General features: G+C 43.6%; 1 protein-coding gene across 2 annotated transcripts in view; it reads right to left on the bottom strand.

The window, feature by feature from the left end:
• Positions 1-1,811: 1,811 nt before the first annotated feature.
• LOC139370758 (plexin-A1-like) overlaps positions 1,812-20,791 on the bottom strand; it is a 314,226-nt gene continuing 295,246 nt past the window's right edge. For both annotated transcript variants that reach the window (XM_071110449.1, XM_071110450.1), the window contains exons 22-32: positions 20,041-20,297; positions 17,508-17,574; positions 16,477-16,623; positions 15,987-16,146; positions 15,732-15,835; positions 10,520-10,616; positions 9,962-10,152; positions 7,001-7,170; positions 3,878-4,090; positions 2,902-3,052; positions 1,812-2,546 (exon numbers count right to left, since the gene is read on the bottom strand). In XM_071110449.1, the coding sequence (XP_070966550.1) occupies positions 2,451-2,546; positions 2,902-3,052; positions 3,878-4,090; positions 7,001-7,170; positions 9,962-10,152; positions 10,520-10,616; positions 15,732-15,835; positions 15,987-16,146; positions 16,477-16,623; positions 17,508-17,574; positions 20,041-20,297 (1,653 nt within the window). In that variant the 3' untranslated portion in view covers positions 1,812-2,450. The remainder of the gene's footprint in view (positions 2,547-2,901; positions 3,053-3,877; positions 4,091-7,000; positions 7,171-9,961; positions 10,153-10,519; positions 10,617-15,731; positions 15,836-15,986; positions 16,147-16,476; positions 16,624-17,507; positions 17,575-20,040; positions 20,298-20,791) is intronic.

Here is a 20,791-nt window from a genome sequence, read left to right as displayed (position 1 = left end):
ATCGGTAAAGTACTTCAACTTCAGATAAACCAAAGACGTCTTTATCTCCGGCGTACCGTATTACGCACAATGTACATGTTCAAAAGAGAGACGAGGAAAAACAACTTAAACAACCCAATTACAATAAAATTTGCCAAAAGCTTAATTTCACGTCATCATCATGAAAAAAAAACGAAGTAAATACAATGTACAAAATCAAACAAAAATACATTAGACCACAGTTTGGTTTTGGGCAAGCAATTAAAAAAAACATCGCACCACAAAGTCAAACTTCCAAAACTTCAAAAAAAGAAGGGAAAATAGAAGAGCAAGAATAACAATTATCTTAAGAGAGAAGTATATAAAAAAGCTTAAGCCACACATGGCATTAGGGTTTGTTTAGATGGAAACAAGTGCCAGGGGAGCTAAGGGATTACTTAGCCTTGTGTTGCTAATGAGTGGAGGGTGCCTCTTCTCCCCGGTCCCAACCCCCCTATGGGTGAGAGCTAAAGCCCCGTCTCGTCTCATATCTCTGGGTTAGGAGAGAAGGAGATTTCCGTACCGTACTACCGTCACCTTGCCTATTATCTGCATAATAGCATTGGGAAGAGATGAGCGAGAGGGGCCTGGAGCTGGAAAAGGCTTTCTGTCTTTCTCCACTTTGTCATTTTAGACTGAGGCTTAGTAAAGCCCTACCTGACCCCATTTAGCTATTTATTTAACCCTTATTTTACCAGTTAAGTTGACTGAGAACACATTCTGAGGCTAACACTAGTGGATAGGTGGACCAAGTCTGGAACCACCAAGAGTTTGACTGTTCTTGTTGTTGTCGTTGGATGTTGCGAGGATGAGAGAATGCCTAGGGAGGTACAGAAGAGATTAAGAGAAATACTGAGGGAGGGTGGATTTCCGGTTGTATAGGGGTGGAGAAACGAGACTCGTTTAGGCGTAAAACTGGGTTTTCCTCCCGTTCATAGCCCCCCTCAAGATGTACTGTACCCAATACGTTATTTCAGGTCACATGTCGGGTAAAGTGGATGTTCTATCACATGTGCACTCGTTGACCTATGACCCCACTCAGCATTGGTCATTTCCTGCCATGCTCAGCCAATCAGATGTAGTGATGCTAACTGGTGGTGGGGTAGCTTATAGATGGTTATTGGTTCAAGTAGTGAAATGCTCTACATTGGTCAACCACTGTAGCACAAACTGTCAAATTCTTTAGCCCTGGAAGATACAAATTAGCCTTCAAACTAGATTTCATCTGAAGTGTCTAGGAAAAGAAGCAACGCTTGCGTGAGTCTGTGATGCTTTTCAAAAAACGAGATTGCACGACAAATCGGAAAGGACAGCAAATTCTTATTTTCGCAGGACCTCTCCAGCCCAACTTTCCAATACAGAAATATGACAATATAATGAGATGCCCTTCCTATGGTGGCCCTAAGGGACAAAGTTGCTTTCTTCTTCCCTAGATATTTTACATTTTCGTATCTTCCCATCTTTTATTACTCAGAGAATCATTTCAGTCACGAGGCATATTTATATTTAAATCATACGGTAGCATATTCCATCTAACAAAATGTCTTTGCACTTCACAACAACAACAAAAACATGGCACAGGATAACTTTTGTTTATTTTTCTTTTGCGGTTGTTTTATTCTTCTAATGTAGATTTTTTTGTTGCTTGAAATATCAAATTTCATTGTTTCAACAGATGGATTTTTAAAATTGTGTTTGTCAGCTAAAAACTGAAATGTTTTAACCCTAATCTTAATTTCTTTAAAAATGTAGTTGTATTTATATATAATATCTATATAGTCTTCCTTTGTAACTTTTCTGTAAATTGTGCAAATTCAGCAGTAACACAGGTGGCGAGAGATCAGAGTGGGCAGTTGATTACATTTATTTTTTTTAAATGATACGAAAACAAAAACAACAGTAATAATGTCTTTGACTCCTACAGGAATCATGTGACCCGAGGAGCCACTCTCTCATTGGCTCCGAGAAAGGCCCATGTCCAAACAACGTTCCGTCCTTTTCGTGATGCCAAAACGGAGTTCCATTCCAAAAACTCCCATCCTGGCTACCCGAGACACGGCTTCAGCGAAGACAAAATCCAGGAAAACCGACAGCGGAGAAACAAAACCACGACGACAACAGCTACGATAATCAAAATGCTTTCCGGTGATGTTGTCTCTCGGTGTGTGTGCGACGAAATGTCCAGTGCCCCCGGTCTCTGACACACATACACACTTATAGACCTGCATTTACACACACATACACACACGCACAGGCCCGCCCAGTACTGCTGAATTGCCCCTGTGCAGTGTACTGCCTTCTGTCCTTTGCAGTAGCTCATCATGTGTTTTTAGGAGGGTTTGAAAACCACACTGTCTGAGTTTCATTTTCTCTGGGTGAGGAGAGACGGAGAGGAAGATGGAGAAGAATCAGATGAGAGGAAGGGTCATTCCTCAGCTGGCCAGGGCCATTGTGTCAATGACCTGCTCCAGCTTGCTCCTGAGTCTCTGCCTCCGCGACTGCTCATCCCTCTCCAGAGCTGACAGGATCTGAGGATGGAGAAAGAGAGAGGGAGAGATAGAGAGAAAGAGAGAAAGAGAAAGAGAGAGAGAAAGAGAAAGAGAAAGAGAAAGAGAGAGAGAGAGAGAGAGAGAGAGAGAGAGAGAGGAAAGAGACAAAGGGGAGGGATGGAGCGAGAGAGAAAGAGAATGAGGGCAATAGCGAATGAGAGAGAGAGGAGGGAGAAGAACAATGAGAAACCGTGTCACATTAATTTGACAAAAGCAGTAGTTGAGAGCAACAACGGAGCAGCTTCTCAAAGTGATATATTCCAAAGTAGGGTGCAATCCTTTCTAAATAAAGGCTCCATAAACAAACAAACTAAACGGTGGCCACTGTCCTCACCTCGTCCTTGTACTTGACTATGTAGGAGTAGATCTCGTGCAGGGCGCTCATGCTGTTGAACTGGCTAAGGTGGAGCCGCGACTGCTCCGCCAGGTACGCACTCATATCCTGGTCACTGATGACAGGCATCCGCGAGATGTCGGAGTAGTACCTGAGAGAGGCAACAGGATTAAAGTAGGGTGATTAAAGGAGAGAGAGAGAGAGGAGAGAAAGAAAGGAGAGGGAGAAGAGAGAGCGAGGGAAGGGGAAACAACAACAAAAAGAAGGGATAGGAGAGAGGATCAAAAGACCAAATGATTCATTGAGGCGCTTGCCATTAACCCTATCGGTAGAATTATCAAGTTTAGAATATATATCAAAGGCCCGCCGCAGTCAAGTTCAGTTTTCTCCTGTGTTTTGTATCATATTGTACAACAGCTGATGAAAGTAACACTGTAAAAGTGTAAAAAATGTGATCAGTGTTATTGATAGGTCCTGATGCAACAGGACAACGACCCCTTCTAATCAGCAGGTATTACATGGGTGAAGTTTCTCCTTGCCTGGTGATTTCACCATGCGGTAAATTGGTTAATAGACCAATAACAAAGAGCCAGTAACGGCTAGTTTTCAGTTTTTCCCTCCCCACCCAGACCACTCCCAGACAGTCCTAGCAATATTCTTGCTTGAAAAAGTTATTTTGCTAAAACGCATAAAAAATATAAAAAATTGGACAATTAAATTGAAAACTACTACAGTAAGATAATTAATTGTTACCCAGAAATTATTTAAGAGTAAGACATTGTTACAAAATACCTTATCTTGAACGGTGCAAATTACTCTTTCATACAGTACGATACATCATATGATGCATCAAATGGTTTAAAAAGAGGATAAAACCCTGTTTGAATCCCAATCTTAAACAAAGTGAAATCAAGGGCCTCATTTTCAACCTGATCCAAAATGTCTGCCAGGTGCATAACACAGCTACTAGCCGTACCGTTCCACCCAGTTCTTGTAGTTGGGAATGTCTTTAGCGTAGAGCAGCTTGTTGGAGGGTGAGTCTTTGCCCAGCTTGTGTTCTGAGGTGGAACAGGAGTCCATGAAAGTCTGGGCCACCACAGACAGACAGGCGTCCGTGATGCTGTTCTTGTGGATGTCGAACACAAACTGGGGGTTCTTGATCACGTTCACCCAGAACCTCAGAGGAAGACTGGGAGAGGGGGGAGGGGGTAAAAGAGGGGGGGAGAGGGAAGGAGAGAGGGAACACATTTGAGTTAACCATAACCAGAGGAGGCTGGTGGGATGAACTATGCAGTGGCAAGAAAAAGTATGTGAACCCTTTGGAATCACCTGGGTTTCTGCATAAATTGGTCATGGAATTTGATCTGATCTTCATCTAAGTCATAACAATAGACAAACAGTGTGCTTCAACTAATAACACACACAGTATATATATATTTGTTTTTACACCTTTATTTAATCTTTATTTAACTAGGCAAGTCAGTTAAGAACACATTCTCATTTTCAATGACGGCCTAGGAACGGTGGGTTAACTGCCTCTCTCAGGGGCAGAAAGACAGATTTTCACCTTGTCAGCTCGGGGGATCCAATCTTGCAACCTTACAGTTAACTAGTCCAACGCAATAACAACCTGCCTCTCTCTCGTTACACTCCACAAGGAGATTGCCTGTTACGCAAATGCAGTAAGCCAAGGTAAGTTGCTAGCTAGCATTAAACTTATCTTATAAAAAACAATCATAATCACTAGTTAACTACACATGGTTGATGATATTACTAGATATTATCTAGCGTGTCCTGTGTTGCATATAATCTGACTGAGCATACAAGCATACACGTATCTACCTATCTGACTGAGTGGTGGTAGGCAGAAGCAGGCGCGTAAACATTCATTCAAACAGCACTTTTGTGCGTTTTCCCAGCAGCTCTTCGTTGTGTGTCAAGCATTGCGCTGTTTATGACCTATCAACTCCGAGGTGAGGCTGGTGTGACCGAAGTGAAATTGCTAGCTAGTTAGCGCAAGCTAATAGCGTTTCAAACTTCACTCGCTCTGAGCCTTGGGGTGGTTGTTTCCCTTGCTCTGCATGGGTAACGCTGCTTCGATGTGGTGGCTGTTGTCGTTGTGTTGTTGGTTCGAGCCCAGGGAGGAGCGAGGAGAGGGACGGAAGCTATACTGTTACACAGGCAACACTAAAGTGCCTATAAGAACATCCAATAGTCAAAGGTTAATGAAATACAAATGGTATAGAGGAAAATAGTCCTATAATAACTACAACCTAAAACTTCTTACCTGGGAATATTGAAGACTCATGTTAAAAGGAACCACCAGCTTTCATATGTTCTCATGTTCTGAGCAAGGAACTGAAAAGTTAGCTTTCTTTCATAGCACATATTGCACTTTTACTTTCTTCTCCAACGCTTTTTTTTTGCATTATTTAAACCAAATTGAACATGTTTCATTATCTACTTGAGGCCAAATTGATTTTATTGATGTATTATATTAAGTTGAAATAAGTGTTAATTCAGTATTGTTGTAATTGTCATTATTACAAATACATTAACATGGTTTTTTTATTTAAATAAATCGGCCGATTAATCGGTATTGGCTTTTTTGGTCCTCCAATAATCGGTATCTGCGTTGAAAAATCATAATCGGTCGACCTCTAATTGAAACATTCACAGTGTAGGTTGGAAAAAGTACGTGAACCACTAGGCTAATGACTTCTCCAAAGGCTAATTGGAGTCAGGAGTCAGCTAACCTGGAGTCCAATCAATGAGACAAGATTGGAGATGTCGGTTAGAGCTGCCTTGCCCTATGAAAAAAAAATCAACATTTGAGTTTGCTATTCACAAGAATCATTGCCTGATGTGAACCATGCCTTGAACAAAAGAGATCTCAGATGACCTAAGATTAAGAATTGTTGACTTGCATAAAGCTGGAAAGGGTTACAAAAGTATCTCTAAAAGCCTTGATGTTCATCAATCCAGGATAAGACAAATTGTCTATAAATGGAGAAAGTTCAGCACTGCTGCTACTCTCCCTAGCGTGTGGAGAAAAAAAGGCACAGCACACCAACATCAAAACCTCATCCCAACTGTAAAGTATGGTGGAGGGAGCATCATGGTTTGGGGCTGCTTTGCTGCCTCAGGGCCTGGACAGCTTGCTATCAGACAGAAAAATGAATTCCCAAGTTTATCAAGACATTTTGCACGAGAATGTAGGCTATCTGTCCGCCAATTGAAGCTCATTAGAAGTTGGGTGATGCAACAGGACAACGACCCAAAACACAGTAAATCAACAACAGAATGGCTTCAACAGAAGAAAATATGCCTTCTTGAGTGGCCGTCAGAGTCCTGACCTCAACCCGATTGAAATGCTGTGACATTACTTCAAGAGAGCAGTTCACACCAGACATCCGAGGAATATTGCTGAACTGAAACAGTTTTGTAAAGAGGAATGTTCCAAAATTCCTCCTGACCGTTGGGCAGGTCTGATCCGCAACTACGTAAAACATTTGGTTGAGGTTAATGCTGCCAAAGGAGGGTCAGCCATTTATTAAATCCAAGGGTTCACATACTTTTCCCACCATGCACTGTGAATGTTTACACGGTGTTCAATAAAGACATGAAAACGTATAATTGTTTGTGTGTTATTAGTTTAAGCAGACTATGTTTATCTATTGTTGTGACCTAGATGAAGCTCAGATCAAATGTCATGACCAATTTATGCAGAAATCCAGTTATTTCCAAAGGGCTCACACTTTTTCTTGCCACTGTAGGAGGACGTGCTCATTGTAATGGCTGGAATGGAGTAAATGGAACGGAGTCAAACGTGGTTTCCATATGTTTGATGTATTTGATGCTGTTCCATATTCCATTCCAGCCATTACAAATCTATATCCCATCCTTCTATAGCTCTTTCCACCAGCCTCCTCTGTCCCTAACACCCCCAAACACTGCCAGGAGAAACACTATTACCCAGCTTCTCTCACACACTGTCACATATACTCTCTTAGACAACCTACCTCACACACACTTGCTCTTCCTCCCTCTGTCTCACACACACCCAACACACATGCACAAACTGCCCTGACCCACTCACCAGTTGCTCTTCCACGTGTGCCGTACGTCCGAGTCAGAAATGGAGTGTTTATCGGCCTGCTCGTCCAGGAAGTCAAACATGTACTTGATGGCGAGTGGCAGGGCGCTACCTCTGTGGGCCGTGCTGAAGATAGTCTCAAACAGGTCGTCCACAAACTTCTGCAACGTACCCTGGGGAGACGAGAAGGAAGATGGTGATGAATCACAGACCTGGGTTAAAAAATTATTGGTTTTCTTTCAAATACTTGGAGCATTTGATTGAGGCTGCTTGGAGAGTCAGATTGGCAGGGTGTGCACTCTGCGGATTAATGCACTTTTGGGAAGAATGGAAAGTATCAGGCACTATTACAATAAGATGAAACTACACTTGGCCAAGTCTCCTGTTGTCCTCCCACTTGTGTTAATGACTAGAAACACTCCAACCCCCATATTCCCTACCTTGCACTTTTCTACCTGAAGTAACAATGGAAATCACAAGATAATGAGAAAATAACAGGGGAGAGATATTGCAAGGGTGAGCAAAAAACGCCTTAACGTAGTTAGCGCCTGTAAATGACTGCATGGTATGGTGGGGCATTCTGAGCCTGGTAGATGATATGCTACCAACAAGGCATGGAGGAGCAGAAAGTAACAGGCTGTTGGTTAATAGCATAACACCGGCTCTAGTGCTTAATACTAGTGTCACTAGCAGCAGTCTCAGTAAAACATGGGCTGGGCTGCATTCACGTTGTGGAACGATCAGATAGAAACAAGAGCCTTCTACCTGCAAGAGCATTTCCATCTGGAATGTTCGGTACGACGCACCCTTACGAACGCAACTCTGGACAGCAAACCTGGGGCCCGGTGACTTGAAGAAATGCACATTTTTGTTCTAGCCCAACACAAACCAACTCATCTGGAAGCGCTTGATTCAACCAAGGTGTGTTTTATAGCTGGGCTAGAACAAAAATATGGACATCCCATTAATCAATTCAAACACTGCCTTGAGGGTACCGATAAAATGTTCTAGGTCCTAGGAGAAAGCCCCCCCCACCCACCCCCCCTCGCCCGGGACCCGATTCCAGCTAACACCAAACAGCTCAATAGCCAAAGGTCAGGCTGCTAATTAAGACACAACGTAGCGTTTGGGAGCTGCACCTCCTCATGCAAAAGGTTATGAAAAATGTTAATGAGCCTCTGAGCCAGTCGCCTGGGAAACAAAGGTCAATGAGCGAGCTGGCTGCGGGAGGAAAGCGGTTCGAGCTTGGACAGTGGGTGTTGTTTTTCTTTATTGGAGGAGCTATCCCTCCTTTTATAGGATAGCTGTCGGCAAAGTCATTAATATTCATCAGTTACGTCGGGTGATTGGTTGAGCCTTCTTGGGTGTGAACCGTCATACAGACGCGCTGCAAAGCCGCCTGTTTAGCTTCCTCGCCGGCATTAGCAGTAAGCACCGAACGACCTGGGAAACCCAGCTTAATTAATTGTGAAATGAATAAAAACTTCACCAGCGAGCTACCAATATATTTTAGTTCCACTGACTGATCATTGATAAAGCGTGTCCACTAGTTATTTTTACCTTTCCACAAACTGTCTATTGCTTGATATGAGCAAGTTGACAAAAAATGCATCAAAGAATAAGACGATTAGTTGGCTAGATAGGGTATAACACGGGGAACCCGGGATCCCGGTACATTGATTTAAACCGGTGTTGAGCCTAGGGCCTCTATATAGACTAGGCTATTTTCCTATCATCCCAATCCCACTGGAACCAGAAATCGCATAAAAAATTCCTAACTTTAATCTATAATCGACGAGTTGCATTATCAAAGCACGTCTCGCCTATGCATGTCAAAATAAAGCCATAAAATGTCCCCCACTTCTCTGCGCTGTCTCGTATTGCTGCCAATATGAGCGCTTCGGTAGAGAATGTGGGCTCAAGAAACAGTATGAGAGTAGATATGGATATTTTTTTGAACAAAGTTGGTCCCCACCTTGATATTTAAACAATTTCCACTCTTCATCTCTCCATTATTCATGAGCTGATCTGATATCTGTATAATCATCAACTTGATTTAGCCAAATAGGAGATATTCTGTCATTCGTTGGAGGTTATCTAGCAAGCTTAGCAACTTTGGTCATTTGACTCTCGTTTGACCGCAGTTACAAAGTTTGCATGATTCGGCAACGCTATGACCAACTCGGTGTGCGCTCTGTGTCGAGCCTACTGCCAAAATGCGTTGAATTAATTGAGGAACATGATAACGCTCTGAATTTATGAACGGCCTGTTTAGCAATTCACAACAATGTCATTGGCGACCAAAGTTATTCTATCATTACTAAATATCAGTTTCACTTGCTGTAAAATCTTTACATAGTGGTGCATCCAAGACGGCAATGTGGCACATCAACAATCTTATTTTGCGGGAACCCTGAGTAACCCTACCTTGGTTTTAAAATGCTTTCAAATGGGCAATTCTGATTGTTAAGTTATTTCCCAGGTATAGAAACTCTGTAGATTTTCAGAAAATGTTTAATCCCTAGTGTGATTCAGCATGCTAGCTAGCTACATTTCAGTCAGTAGCTATCTTTCTGAATGTGGTGGATATACTAGCTATGAGTTGAACATATGTGGCTGAAAATGAACTAGTAGCCAGTTGTTGTTGCCCATGGTGGAATCATATCTAACCAGCTGGCTCCTGAAGCCTATGTGACATGTCTATGTGCCCATGAACTCCAGAGCCTAGACGCAGTTTAGCTAATGTCAGCCATTTTTTTAATAAGAAAACATGGCTTATAAAGGGCTCGCTAACAAGCCCTTTTCGGCGACGATGTTATTGGGGTGCAGGAATATTAGTCATTGAAGTTCGTGGTTACTAGTTTGAAGTTCGTGGTTACTAGTTTTAGATACGAGGGGAGAGAAATTGCCTGCCATTGTTTTGTGCAATGCTGTGGAGAGGGGAAGTGTCTAACTTTGTTTTACCTTTGTGGCGAGCAGGCGGGTCAGGTAGATCTCAGAGACCATCTTGCTGCCGCGATCGCCCTCACGCTGGTCCGAGTGGTCGTGGTTTTTGACCAGGTGCCACAGCTTGGTGCCACTCTCTAGGTCGGGCGTGATCATGGGGGTGCGGGAGCGCAGGCTGTCTGGACTACTGGCCGTCCTCAACATACTCTCTGGACGGGAAGATGGGGTAGAGGGGACATGGTTCGGATTCAGATGAATGTATTATGTGACATTTGATAGAGATAGGATATGAGAGGAAATCAAGAGAGGGGGGGGGGGGGGAGTCTCTAGTCACTTACATCACTCTAAAACCTTACTGTCAAGACTTGGCACGCATCATTTATATTGATATTTCTCATGTTTAGCCGTGCTTTCTGAAACATATTCACAGAAAAGCACAACACCTTTTTCCACTAATTGGTGTTTTGTCCAATCAGATCAGCTCTGACAAAGATCTGAAAATTGATTGGTCAAAAAAACAGTTAGTGGATAAAAAAAAAATAGAATTGGGCTGCCTGTCTAAACGCAAACACACACCGTATCTGCTGAGTGACTTGGTGAAGGTGGAGGAGTTGGAGATGTTGTAGGCAGAGTTCTGCTTGGGCACCAGGGCAATCACTGAGCCATCCGTCACCTGGGAATATAGGCAACATCAAAACAGTTAGAGATATACACTCACCGGCCAGTTTATTAGGTACAGCCCCGTTCACAAAAATGGATTGCTTTTTAAGACAGTGAGTCACGTGGCCATGACTTGCTATATAAATCAGGCAGACAGGCATCCAGCTACTGTAAAATGTAACTCTATAATGGGCTAAATGAGTGACCTAAGTGACTTGGAGCGTGGTATGATCGTCGGTGCCAGGCACGCTGGATCCAGTATCTCAGAAACGGCCGCCCTCCTGGGCTTTCCATGCACAACAGTGTTTTGGGTTTCCAGAGAACGGTAAGACAAACAAAAATCATCCAGTCAGCAGCAGTCTTGTGGGCGAAAATTGCGGTTCCGCCGTCCAATCTGCAGCAAATGCGTGATGCCATTGCGTCAGCATGGACCAACATCATTAAAGAAGCCTTTTCTGTAATAAAAGCCCCCCCCCCCCGTTGCAACAGACTCTTCAGTACCTTATAATTTATTTAGTGTTGTTTACATTGCTTCAAATGATCCAAAAAATGATATTGTAAACTAACAGCACCTGTTTGGCATAATATGCATGCAGCGCCTGCTCCTTACCTTATTTTTCTTGATCAAGTATTTTTTGTCAATTTTATTCCACACATTTGACTTCCCCCTTTACCCCCTGAGCAACCAAACATTCCCCCCATTTCATGTTTATTTGTCACATGATCTGCATCCATTTTGCTGTCACATGTATTACGGTGTTCGGTGTTTGTTATTACCATTACAGAAATGGTTGTAATTATAATTTTTTCATTTTACCTTTATTTAACTAGGCAAGTAAGTTAAAGAACAAATTCTTATTTTCAATGACGGCCTAGGAACAGTGGGTTAACTGCCTTGTTCGGTTACGAGGCTACCTGCATTATGATGCAGTTTCAGCAACACAGACAGTACGATAAACACTGCTGATGTTCTGTACTGGTCACTACAGCAGGGAGGAGAGCAAAAGAGACAACGAGTGCTAGTCACACAGTCACTAACTGTTATTTACATTTTTTTTTTTTTACAGTGCAGCAATTCTCAGGTCGGCCCAACACAATCAAATCAGTTGCGGTCCGGCTCCCTCTAGTCATCTGTGTGTCTTAATTATTTCATCAAACGCTGCTCTTATTAAAGCATCAGACAAGCTCAGTGGATATAGCGGATTTGGATCAAAACACAAAGGATGTGTCTAAAAAAAATGCACGTTTGGAAAAGACTTGGTCGACCAATACTTTTTCTTAGTCGGAGTCAGTACTACAAATCCCGAAGCTCAATGACTGACGTTGTTATTGGTGTGACAGCAAAAATATGTTTATAATCAGTAGACAAGTAGCGTGAGAGTCGTTTCACGAAATGAGTCCCTTTTGCGTCCCTTTGACATCTGAAGTAATTGTGCACCATTATTGGATTTGAAAAGCCTGTTATATGAAGTGAAGTGCCCTTTAATATAGACCACATGAAAATGCAATCTGATTTTTTAAATATGAATAAAGACTGGCTAAAGGGCCAAAATGTTGGCATGTCCCTCTGAATTCTCTGAACATTTCTACCCACTTAAACTCAAAGCTTCTCCAGGTTTTCACCATCATTGTAAAGCCCATTATTTTGTTACTTTGGGAAAGTCATTCCTGAAGATTATTATTTATTTAAAGTGATTAGTGATTCATTTTCAGGTAAAAAAACAACAACAACAACCTGTCTCTCATTTCGAGGTCAAGCATGTTAATTAACGTGACCTGAACTCAAATTTGTATATGGTAAAACTTTTTATTTTTAAATACTGAAGAAAAAAAAACATTGAACATCTACTAGTCAAATCATAGTGTAAAAGCAGGTGAGCTGGTTCTACTGTTTTTGGCTATTTTTAAGTAGGTTGAGCATAACACGTAAACCATGTTCCCCATAGACAGACATTTTTTAATATACAATTGTATCTTTTTTTTGTGAAGCTTGCAATCAATTGCCCCTCCCTGTTGCACACAACACACTCCCATTCCCCCTGTCACAAGAAGATTTATGGCTGATTTAAGATGCACACATTTTAAAATGGTATATCCTATTTGTGCATCTCGGAGCAATGTTCTATCATTGTGTTCATTTGGGATCTATCGCATCCTACAGCTGTCCCAGAGAATGTTTGGAATATTTATTTATTGCACAGAAGAACAAGTTGACCAATAGAATAGGTCAACTTTTGTGCTATGGGGGATAATAAACCGTCCCTTTTTCAGGACCCTGCCTTTCAAAGAAAATTCACAAAAATCCAAATAACTTCACAGATCTTCATTGTAACGGGTTTAAACACTGTTTCCCATGCTTGTTCAATGAACCATAAACAATTAATGAACATGCATCTGTGGAACGGTCGTTAAGACACTAACAGCTTACAGAAGGCAGGCAATTAAGGTCACAGTTATGAAAACTTAGGACACTAAAGAGGCTTTTCTCTACTGACTCTGAAAAACACCAAAAGAAAGATGCCCAGGGTCCCTGCTCATCTGCGTGACCGTGCCTTAGGCATGCTGCAAGGACTCATGAGGACTGCAGATATGGCCAGGGCAATAAATTGCAATATCCGTACTGTGATACACCTAAGACAGTGATACAGGGAGACAGGATGAACAGCTGATCCATCCTGTTTTTTTTAACAGCACTGAGATATCAGCTGATGTACGAAGGGCTATATAAATAAATTTGATTAGATCATCCTCGCAGTGGCAGACTACGTGTAACAACACTTGCACGGGATCGGTACATCCGAACATCACACCTGTGGGACAGGCAACAACAACTGCCCGAGTTACACCAGGAACGCACAATCCCTCCATCAGTGCTCAGACTGTCTGCAGTAGGCTGAGAGAGGCTGGACTGAGGGCTTGTAGGCCTGTTGTAAGGCAGGTCCTCACCAGACATCACCGGCAACTATGGGCGAAAACCCACCATCGCTGGACCAAACAGGACTGGCAAAAAGTGCTCTTCACTGACCAGTCGCGGTTTTGTCTCACCAGGGGAGATGGTCGGATTCGCGTTTATCGTCGAAGGAATGAGCGTTACACCGAGGCCTGTACTCTGGAGCGGGATCGATTTGGAGGTGGAGGGTCCGTCATGGTATGGGGCGGTGTTTCACAGCATCATCGGACTGAGCTTGTTGTCATTGCAGGCAATCTCAACACTGTGCGTTACAGGGAAGACATCCTCCTCCCTCATGTGGTACCCTTCCTGCAGGCTCATCCTGACATGACCCTCCAGCATGACAATGCCACCTGCCATACTGCTCGTTCTGTGAGTGATTTCCTGCAAGACAGGAATGTCAGTGTTCTGCCATGGCCAGCGAAGAGCCCGGATCTCAATCCCATTGAGCACATCTGGGACCTGTTGGATCGGAGGGTAATGGCTAGGGCCATTCCCCACAGAAATGTCCGGGAACATACAGGTGCCTTGGTGGAAGAGTGGGGTAACATCTCACAGCAAGAACTGGCAAATCTGCTGCAGTCCATGAGGATATGCACTGCAGTACTTAATGCAGCTGGTGGCCACACCAGATACCGACTGTTACTTTTGATTTTGACCACCCTTTTGTTCAGGGACACATTTGTCTATTTCTGTTAGTCACATGTCTGTGGAACCTATTCAGTTTATGTCTCAGTTGTTGAATCCTGTTGTGATCATACCAATATCACACATGTTAAGTTTGCTGAAAATAAACGCAGTTGACAGTGAGAGGACATTTATTTTTTTGCTGCAAAAGGCATGGATTTTTTTTTAGGGGGCATAAGGCCACTCAAGGGGCATGCCGCCAGGAAATTTGAGGCCTGGTGTGACTATTATCAAGTGCTTGTCAAATGGTGAATGAGAGACTGATGAAGTGTGTGCAGCTTGCGACTTTTTTTCAAATCATCATTAGAGTCCCATCATGCAGCCATAGAATGTATTAAACATCAAAACATATAGCCCAGCGTTTGTACTATTAAAGTTGCATAAATAACTCTAAATTAGCATATAGGAGGACCAGTTTCTTTGTTAACCGCTCAACACAGAATAGCTGCATGTGCGCACTTGCTTTGAAATCGTTTGGAGAAAATATCCTTTTTATTTTAGTAAGCTATGATAAATTGAATTCCTCATACTATAAAAGAATAAAAAAATGTATGCCATGGGAATTCTAAGCAAATCTTGTCTGCTAAATGAACTAGTGTAGAACACATCCATATGGTATAGCCAGATCAGGACTTAACATAAGGACAACTCAGAGTATGCTATTCTGTTCTTCTGAAATAGACTACATTTTCTTCATATCATGTTTCTTTAGACCTGTCTAAAATAAATAATGGATTTATTGTGATGGTGTAGGCTATATTAAATTGATTTTTTTAAACTTAAAAAAAAATGTAGATGTTCCAACAGTCTGCATCAATGTAGGCTATGTGTGGAAGCCAGGAGATGCTAAGCGTGTTAATGTTAATTTACAGTCAATTACTGTGAGACCGGCAGTTATTTGCTTGACAATCACCGGCAGACAGATTTCATGACCGCCACAGCCCTATTCACACCCCTTGACTTTTTCCACATTTTGTTGTGTTACAGCCTGAATTTAAAATGACTTCAATTGAGATTTTGTGTCAATACCCGATAACGTAAAAGTGATTTTTTAATGAAAAAAACAAACAAATTAATAAAAAATGAGAAGCTGAAATGTCTTGAGTCCATAAGTATTCAACCCCTTTGTTATGGCAAGCCTAAATAATAAAAGATGTGCTTAAAAAGTCACAATAAGTTGCATCAACTCTTTCTGTGTGCAATAATAGTGTTTAACATGATTTTTGAATGACAACCTCATCTCTGTACCCCACACAAAATCCTAGAGAAAAACCTGGTTCAGTCTGGGAAATTGGTGATATGACACCCATGAATTTGTGGCTGCAGACACCAAGTGATGTTCGAGTGGTATCCTACGTCGATGCAGAACTTTTTTGTAAATCTGTAATTGTAAAGTATAGACTACAAATAAAATGTAATTGACTGACTGATTGATTAAACGACATGACTTAGTCAACTTTGAGATCTAAACCTAAAGCATGAGAGACTTGCCTGGTAATGGGCCAGTGTGTTGAGTCTCTTCCAGTCGTTGTCTATCTTGGTGGTGACGTCCTCGTCCTGGAGGATGATCCGGGCCATCCTTCCCTGACGCCACTCTGAACACAAACATAGGGGACAGAGAGAGAGAGGGGGGGGTGTTAGTGTGTGTGTCCGTGGGTCTGCATGCACTAATTTCTGTGTATGTGTGTGTGTATATGATGCATACACAGGTGTGTGTGTGTGCTCATAAGTGTGCGTCCTCCTCACCTAGGTCCATGTCTCCAGCCTTGGGTCTCTGGGAGTAAGGACTGCCTTTGTACACCGCGTCCAGCAACTTCTCCTTCACCTGAGTCACCGTGTCACAGTTCAGCCCCTTCACCGTCACCTCTGGGGCATTCTCGTTCTCCGGGTTCACACAGTGCAGGGTCTAGAGGGTGTGTGGTGTGGGGGTAAAGGTCAAAGTTCAGTTTGGGAGGGGGGGGGTGTCACAGGACTAGAGGCTTGAAGCAGAGCGATTCGTGTGGGCATGTGAGGTGACACGGTGATACACGACAGTTCAGCTACTATGTTTCATATTACATATTAACCCATATTATTCTGTTATGCCAAGTCGCTTTATTGATGTCTATGCTATTCTAGCTACTATATTACCGAGCCAGCCAGACGAACGGTTCTCAGGGCAATGAATTGATGCAGTGAGATAATGTCAAAGTGTTCTGTTTACTTTTGTGATTCAAGCTGTGACTGCGGTACTGACCAGGGTCTTGTAGTCAATCTGCTGTCTAATGAGCTTGTCCTCGCTAAGGGAGTAGCGCGCCTCTCCTGTGATGGAGTCTATAGGCCCCTTCTCCATCTGCTGCTTGATGGCACAGTACAGCATGAACAGAGGCTCGCCAGCACACTCCTACACACACAGGGGCAAAGGTGAGAGGTCACTTACACACATAAATGCTCTTGCAACATGTCACTGATACATACACACAACACTCATTTCAGTATTTCGGAAACAATAGGAAATAGAGTAGTCTTCAAACGCAAGACAACAAGTATGCTTACTTACTTGAGAAAGTCAAGTTTGATAATGCATGAAAGGTAAAAATTAGTGCAATCCAATCTGCCGTTAGCCACAGTGCCTATGGCACTGCTAAACGATAAGGTCGTAGCAAGCCTCCCACGACTATTGGCATGGTGACAAGTGACCCACTCCCGGGTAGCAATTTCTCCCCTGTGCATTTTAACCCGGGGAAAAACAGCATTTAATAAGGTAGAACGTTTCGAAATGTACACTCAGCTTGGGGCCAACGTTGAGAGAACGCTAGTGGCAGTTGATGGAGGAGTTACCAGAAGGTTAACGAGTCAGGAGCGAAAAAGCACTCTGCTGCGTGAAAGGTGGCAATGAGAGGTTGGCTAGCGGGGCCTCTGGTTTTTCTCCTTTCCTCCCCTTGTTCCTCTATCGTTCTGACTTCTGCTGAGCACAGCGATTCTCACCTCCAACTCTTGCTAGTCTCGTGCTAGTTTCTCCCCCTGGCTTCACCTTTTTCTCCATTTCCTCATATTTCTCTGCTCCTTCCACCCAGCTGGTTCTTTACTTTTGCGTGTTCCCTCTCTTTTCCTTGAGACTTGAGTAGACGTACCAATTCAGAGCAGAAGAAAGCGTTTGCAAAGGAAAGCAAAAACAAGCCTTTCTTATTGGTCAAATCCAGGTCGCCCTCCCCTGTTTCAGTTAGTTTTCTTCACTTTGGTGCCTAATGAACACGAAACACGTGCTTGCGTCCTTGACAGACTTACCTTGAGGAACTTGTAGAGGAGGAATGTGAACCAGTTGGTGAGCATCTTCTCAGCCACCGACTCAGTCCTATGGGGACGGGGGGAGGAAAAGGAAGATTGAGAGAAAAATGTTATCTTCTGGAATGACAAAGGTTTAATGGCAACAACATAAATCAACACTTGACTGACAGAGGAACGACTGACTGTACAAGGGTTGGAGATTTTGGAGTGAATTCTGCCTTCTTCCTCCTAGTAACAAGTGACCAACCTCCCCTCGGGCTAGTAACTGAGAGCAAATACACACCGTTTTTCCCTGGGAAAAGGTATTTAACACGGAAGTTCACTTCAAAGAGCTTAACTTAAAATTATTCCACAGAATGCTGGTAGGCTATATCCTTCAACCTCCCCCAAACCCCCTTCTCTCAGCACACAAACAAATTAACTCAAATAACAAAACCCACATTTATTTTTTCAAAGCAAACCCAGCAATCTTCATTAAAAACACAGCAATTAGTCTAATTCGTTAACGTCTCTTGCTAATCACCAACCTGGCTCGTAATGAGGAGCCTCCAGAAAGGTTCCCCCCTCCAGAAAGAAAGTTAAAAACACAAGTAATTAAAAGGCATTGTAATTAACGCGACTTACTACATTTAATTTGTTAACAGCAACGAGGGAAGTGTGTGTGCGCGCGCGCGTGTGTGTGTGTTTGTGACACGGTATGAAAGGAAGGGACTTAAGGGGGGAAAGCTTTGTTTTCTCACCCCACCCCCTCCTCTGTCCCTCCTTTTAGAATCAGTGCTGCCGTCTCCTGAATAATACATTCCCAGAGACTATGATTACTCAGAAAAGGATGAATCAAGGATTGTGTGTGTGTGTGTGTGTGCCAGCTAGCAGGTTATCCAGGGTTGAGACTGGGAGCAGAGATTGTGAGAAGAAAAGTCATGAAGTCTTTTTTTTCTATCCTAGAAGTCTGTTCAGATTTGTTTGATGTGGGCAAAATGTGTTATTTTCCCTTCGCATAGAGGAGAGGGAGATGAGAGGTAGATGGGTTGAAAGTAGAGTGGACCAGGAAAGAACATGCTTTTGGCCAGTACCTGACCTAATACTTGGGGACTGGTGAACACCAACTCCTTACTAATCTGGTGTGAGTGAGTGAGTGAGTGAGTGAGTGAGTGAGTGAGTGAGTGAGTGAGTGAGTGAGTGCGTGAGTGAGCGAGTGAGCGAGTGAGTGAGTGAGCGAGTGAGCGAAAGTGTGGGCATGCGTGCGTGGATGGAAGTGTAGTATAATTCATAATGAACATGGAAAATGTTTTGGAATAGTGTCACAAAGGGAATTCTGTAGCACAAATATGTGTGTCATCTTCATAACCAGGACAGTGTATGTGCCACATTCCTCCAGCGGGGCTTTTAGCAACATCATGCCAATTTCACCGCCGCAGCAGACTGGCTCAAAGTCATCTATTTGATTCGATTTTAATTACATATCTCTCAATGGAGAAGGAAAAACGTCCCCTTTTCATGATTTCATGTTTAATTCCTGTGTCTATCATTTCTCTCTTTTTCGCTCTATCCCTTTCTTCATGTCTCTCTCTAGGTCTTACCCAACTGATTACCAGTCTCGGTCTCCCCTGGGATATTTCTCCCATTTACTCCCTTAACATTCCATTCTCTCGCTCCCCAGTGCCGTGCACTCTCTCTCTCTTGACCCTCCTCTACCTCCATCTTTCTCTGTCTGTAATCTCTCATTCGTCCTCCCACTAGCACTCCGTCTCTCCCTCCCTCCCTCCCTCCCTCCCTCTCCTAGTCACCTTTGTCATTCCCTCTCTTTCCATACTCCACAACCCCTTTCACACTCTCCCCATCTCGCAGTCTTCCTCCCTCGCTCTCTCTCCCTGTATCTCTCTCCTTATCCCTCCTTTCCTTCTCCCCCTTCTCATCCCCCCTCCCCCCTCTCTCTGTCTGGCTCAGTAGTCCTGTCTGCCCTGTGGCTGGCTGAGTGGCTGGGCCTCCTGTGGGAGTCAGTGGGTGTGCTCAGGGGTGTAATCCTTCCTGACAGAGACAATGCTGAGGTGGAGGAGAGGGGGAGAGAGAGGAGAGGTAGGCTACAGTTACTGTCCGTCTACAGCGGCCCTCTTTAGTCTAACACAGGTTAGAGTGGATAACTGATAACTAAGACAGCTAACTGATAACAAAAAACGGCTAAATGATAACAAAAAACGGCTAACCACTAAGCTATGGCAGATCAATCCGCTCTCTTTCCTTTCTACCAGGCTCACTTCTACACCTCATAGGCTACGCAGATAGGCTAGCCCAACCCACCCTAACACAGGTGGAGCGTAGCGTCGAAGGAGAACCGTTGGGGGTGGTACTCACTTTCCAGGTTCTTGATAATTATATAGCAAAGCCCAACCCAACCACACCCCAACCTACACGGATCGCACCTTCTGAGAAGCAGCTTGGGGTGGTTCGTGCTCTCTAGGTCCTAACCCTCTCTCCCCCCACTGCTACACAGATAGACCAGCCCAACACAACACAACCCAATGGTGGACCGTACCTTCTCAACAGTAGCTTGGGGTGGTTCTTGCTCTCCAGGTTCTTGTCAATTAGGTCTGAGAGGAGCTGTTTTAACACCCCTGTGGCGTACTCCATCTCGCCCTGGAGCGCAGTCATGACCAGCGACGCCACGTTGCCGCGGTCTCTCATGGAGAAAGAGCGTTGAGCTTCTAGCGTGCGGATGAAGGTCAAGAGGAAGTGCTTCTTGGTGAGCAGCTGGCCGAACAGGGTGAGAGCCTTCTCCACATTGGCCTGAACCTATCAGAGAGAGGGGGCAGAGAGCAGTCTTTGAGGTACAAAAGACCCAATATCACAGACGCCTGGTCGCGCACACAGGCACAAACTTGCACACACACTCTCCATGAAGCTGTATGAATCAAACAACTACAACCCCCCCCCCACAATAGAACACCAGGTTATTTTGAAAGCAGCCAGTGGTGGCTGGTTGTCTTGTAGGAAGGCGAAACCTGGTGGCGTGACGAGAAATTGTATTGGCGCACCACAGTTGAGGCTAATCGCATCTGGGATACAAATGAAAATCCGATGCTAGGCGCCAGACAGATATGCAATACAGTTCATAGCTAGTAGATATGCCGTCTGTCACGCTCCTCGCTCTCCTCACCCCTCAGAGCTGATAACGTACAATACATGCACCATCCAGAAAACGCATCTTCTTATAAGTCTATGTATGTATGCACAGTTGAAGTCGGAAGTTTACATACACCTTAGCCAAATACATTTAAACTCAGTTT

Source organism: Oncorhynchus clarkii, chromosome 17 (genome assembly GCF_045791955.1).
Source record: "Oncorhynchus clarkii lewisi isolate Uvic-CL-2024 chromosome 17, UVic_Ocla_1.0, whole genome shotgun sequence".
Classification (NCBI taxonomy): domain Eukaryota; kingdom Metazoa; phylum Chordata; class Actinopteri; order Salmoniformes; family Salmonidae; genus Oncorhynchus; species Oncorhynchus clarkii.
This window is presented reverse-complemented; position numbering and strand designations above follow the sequence as displayed.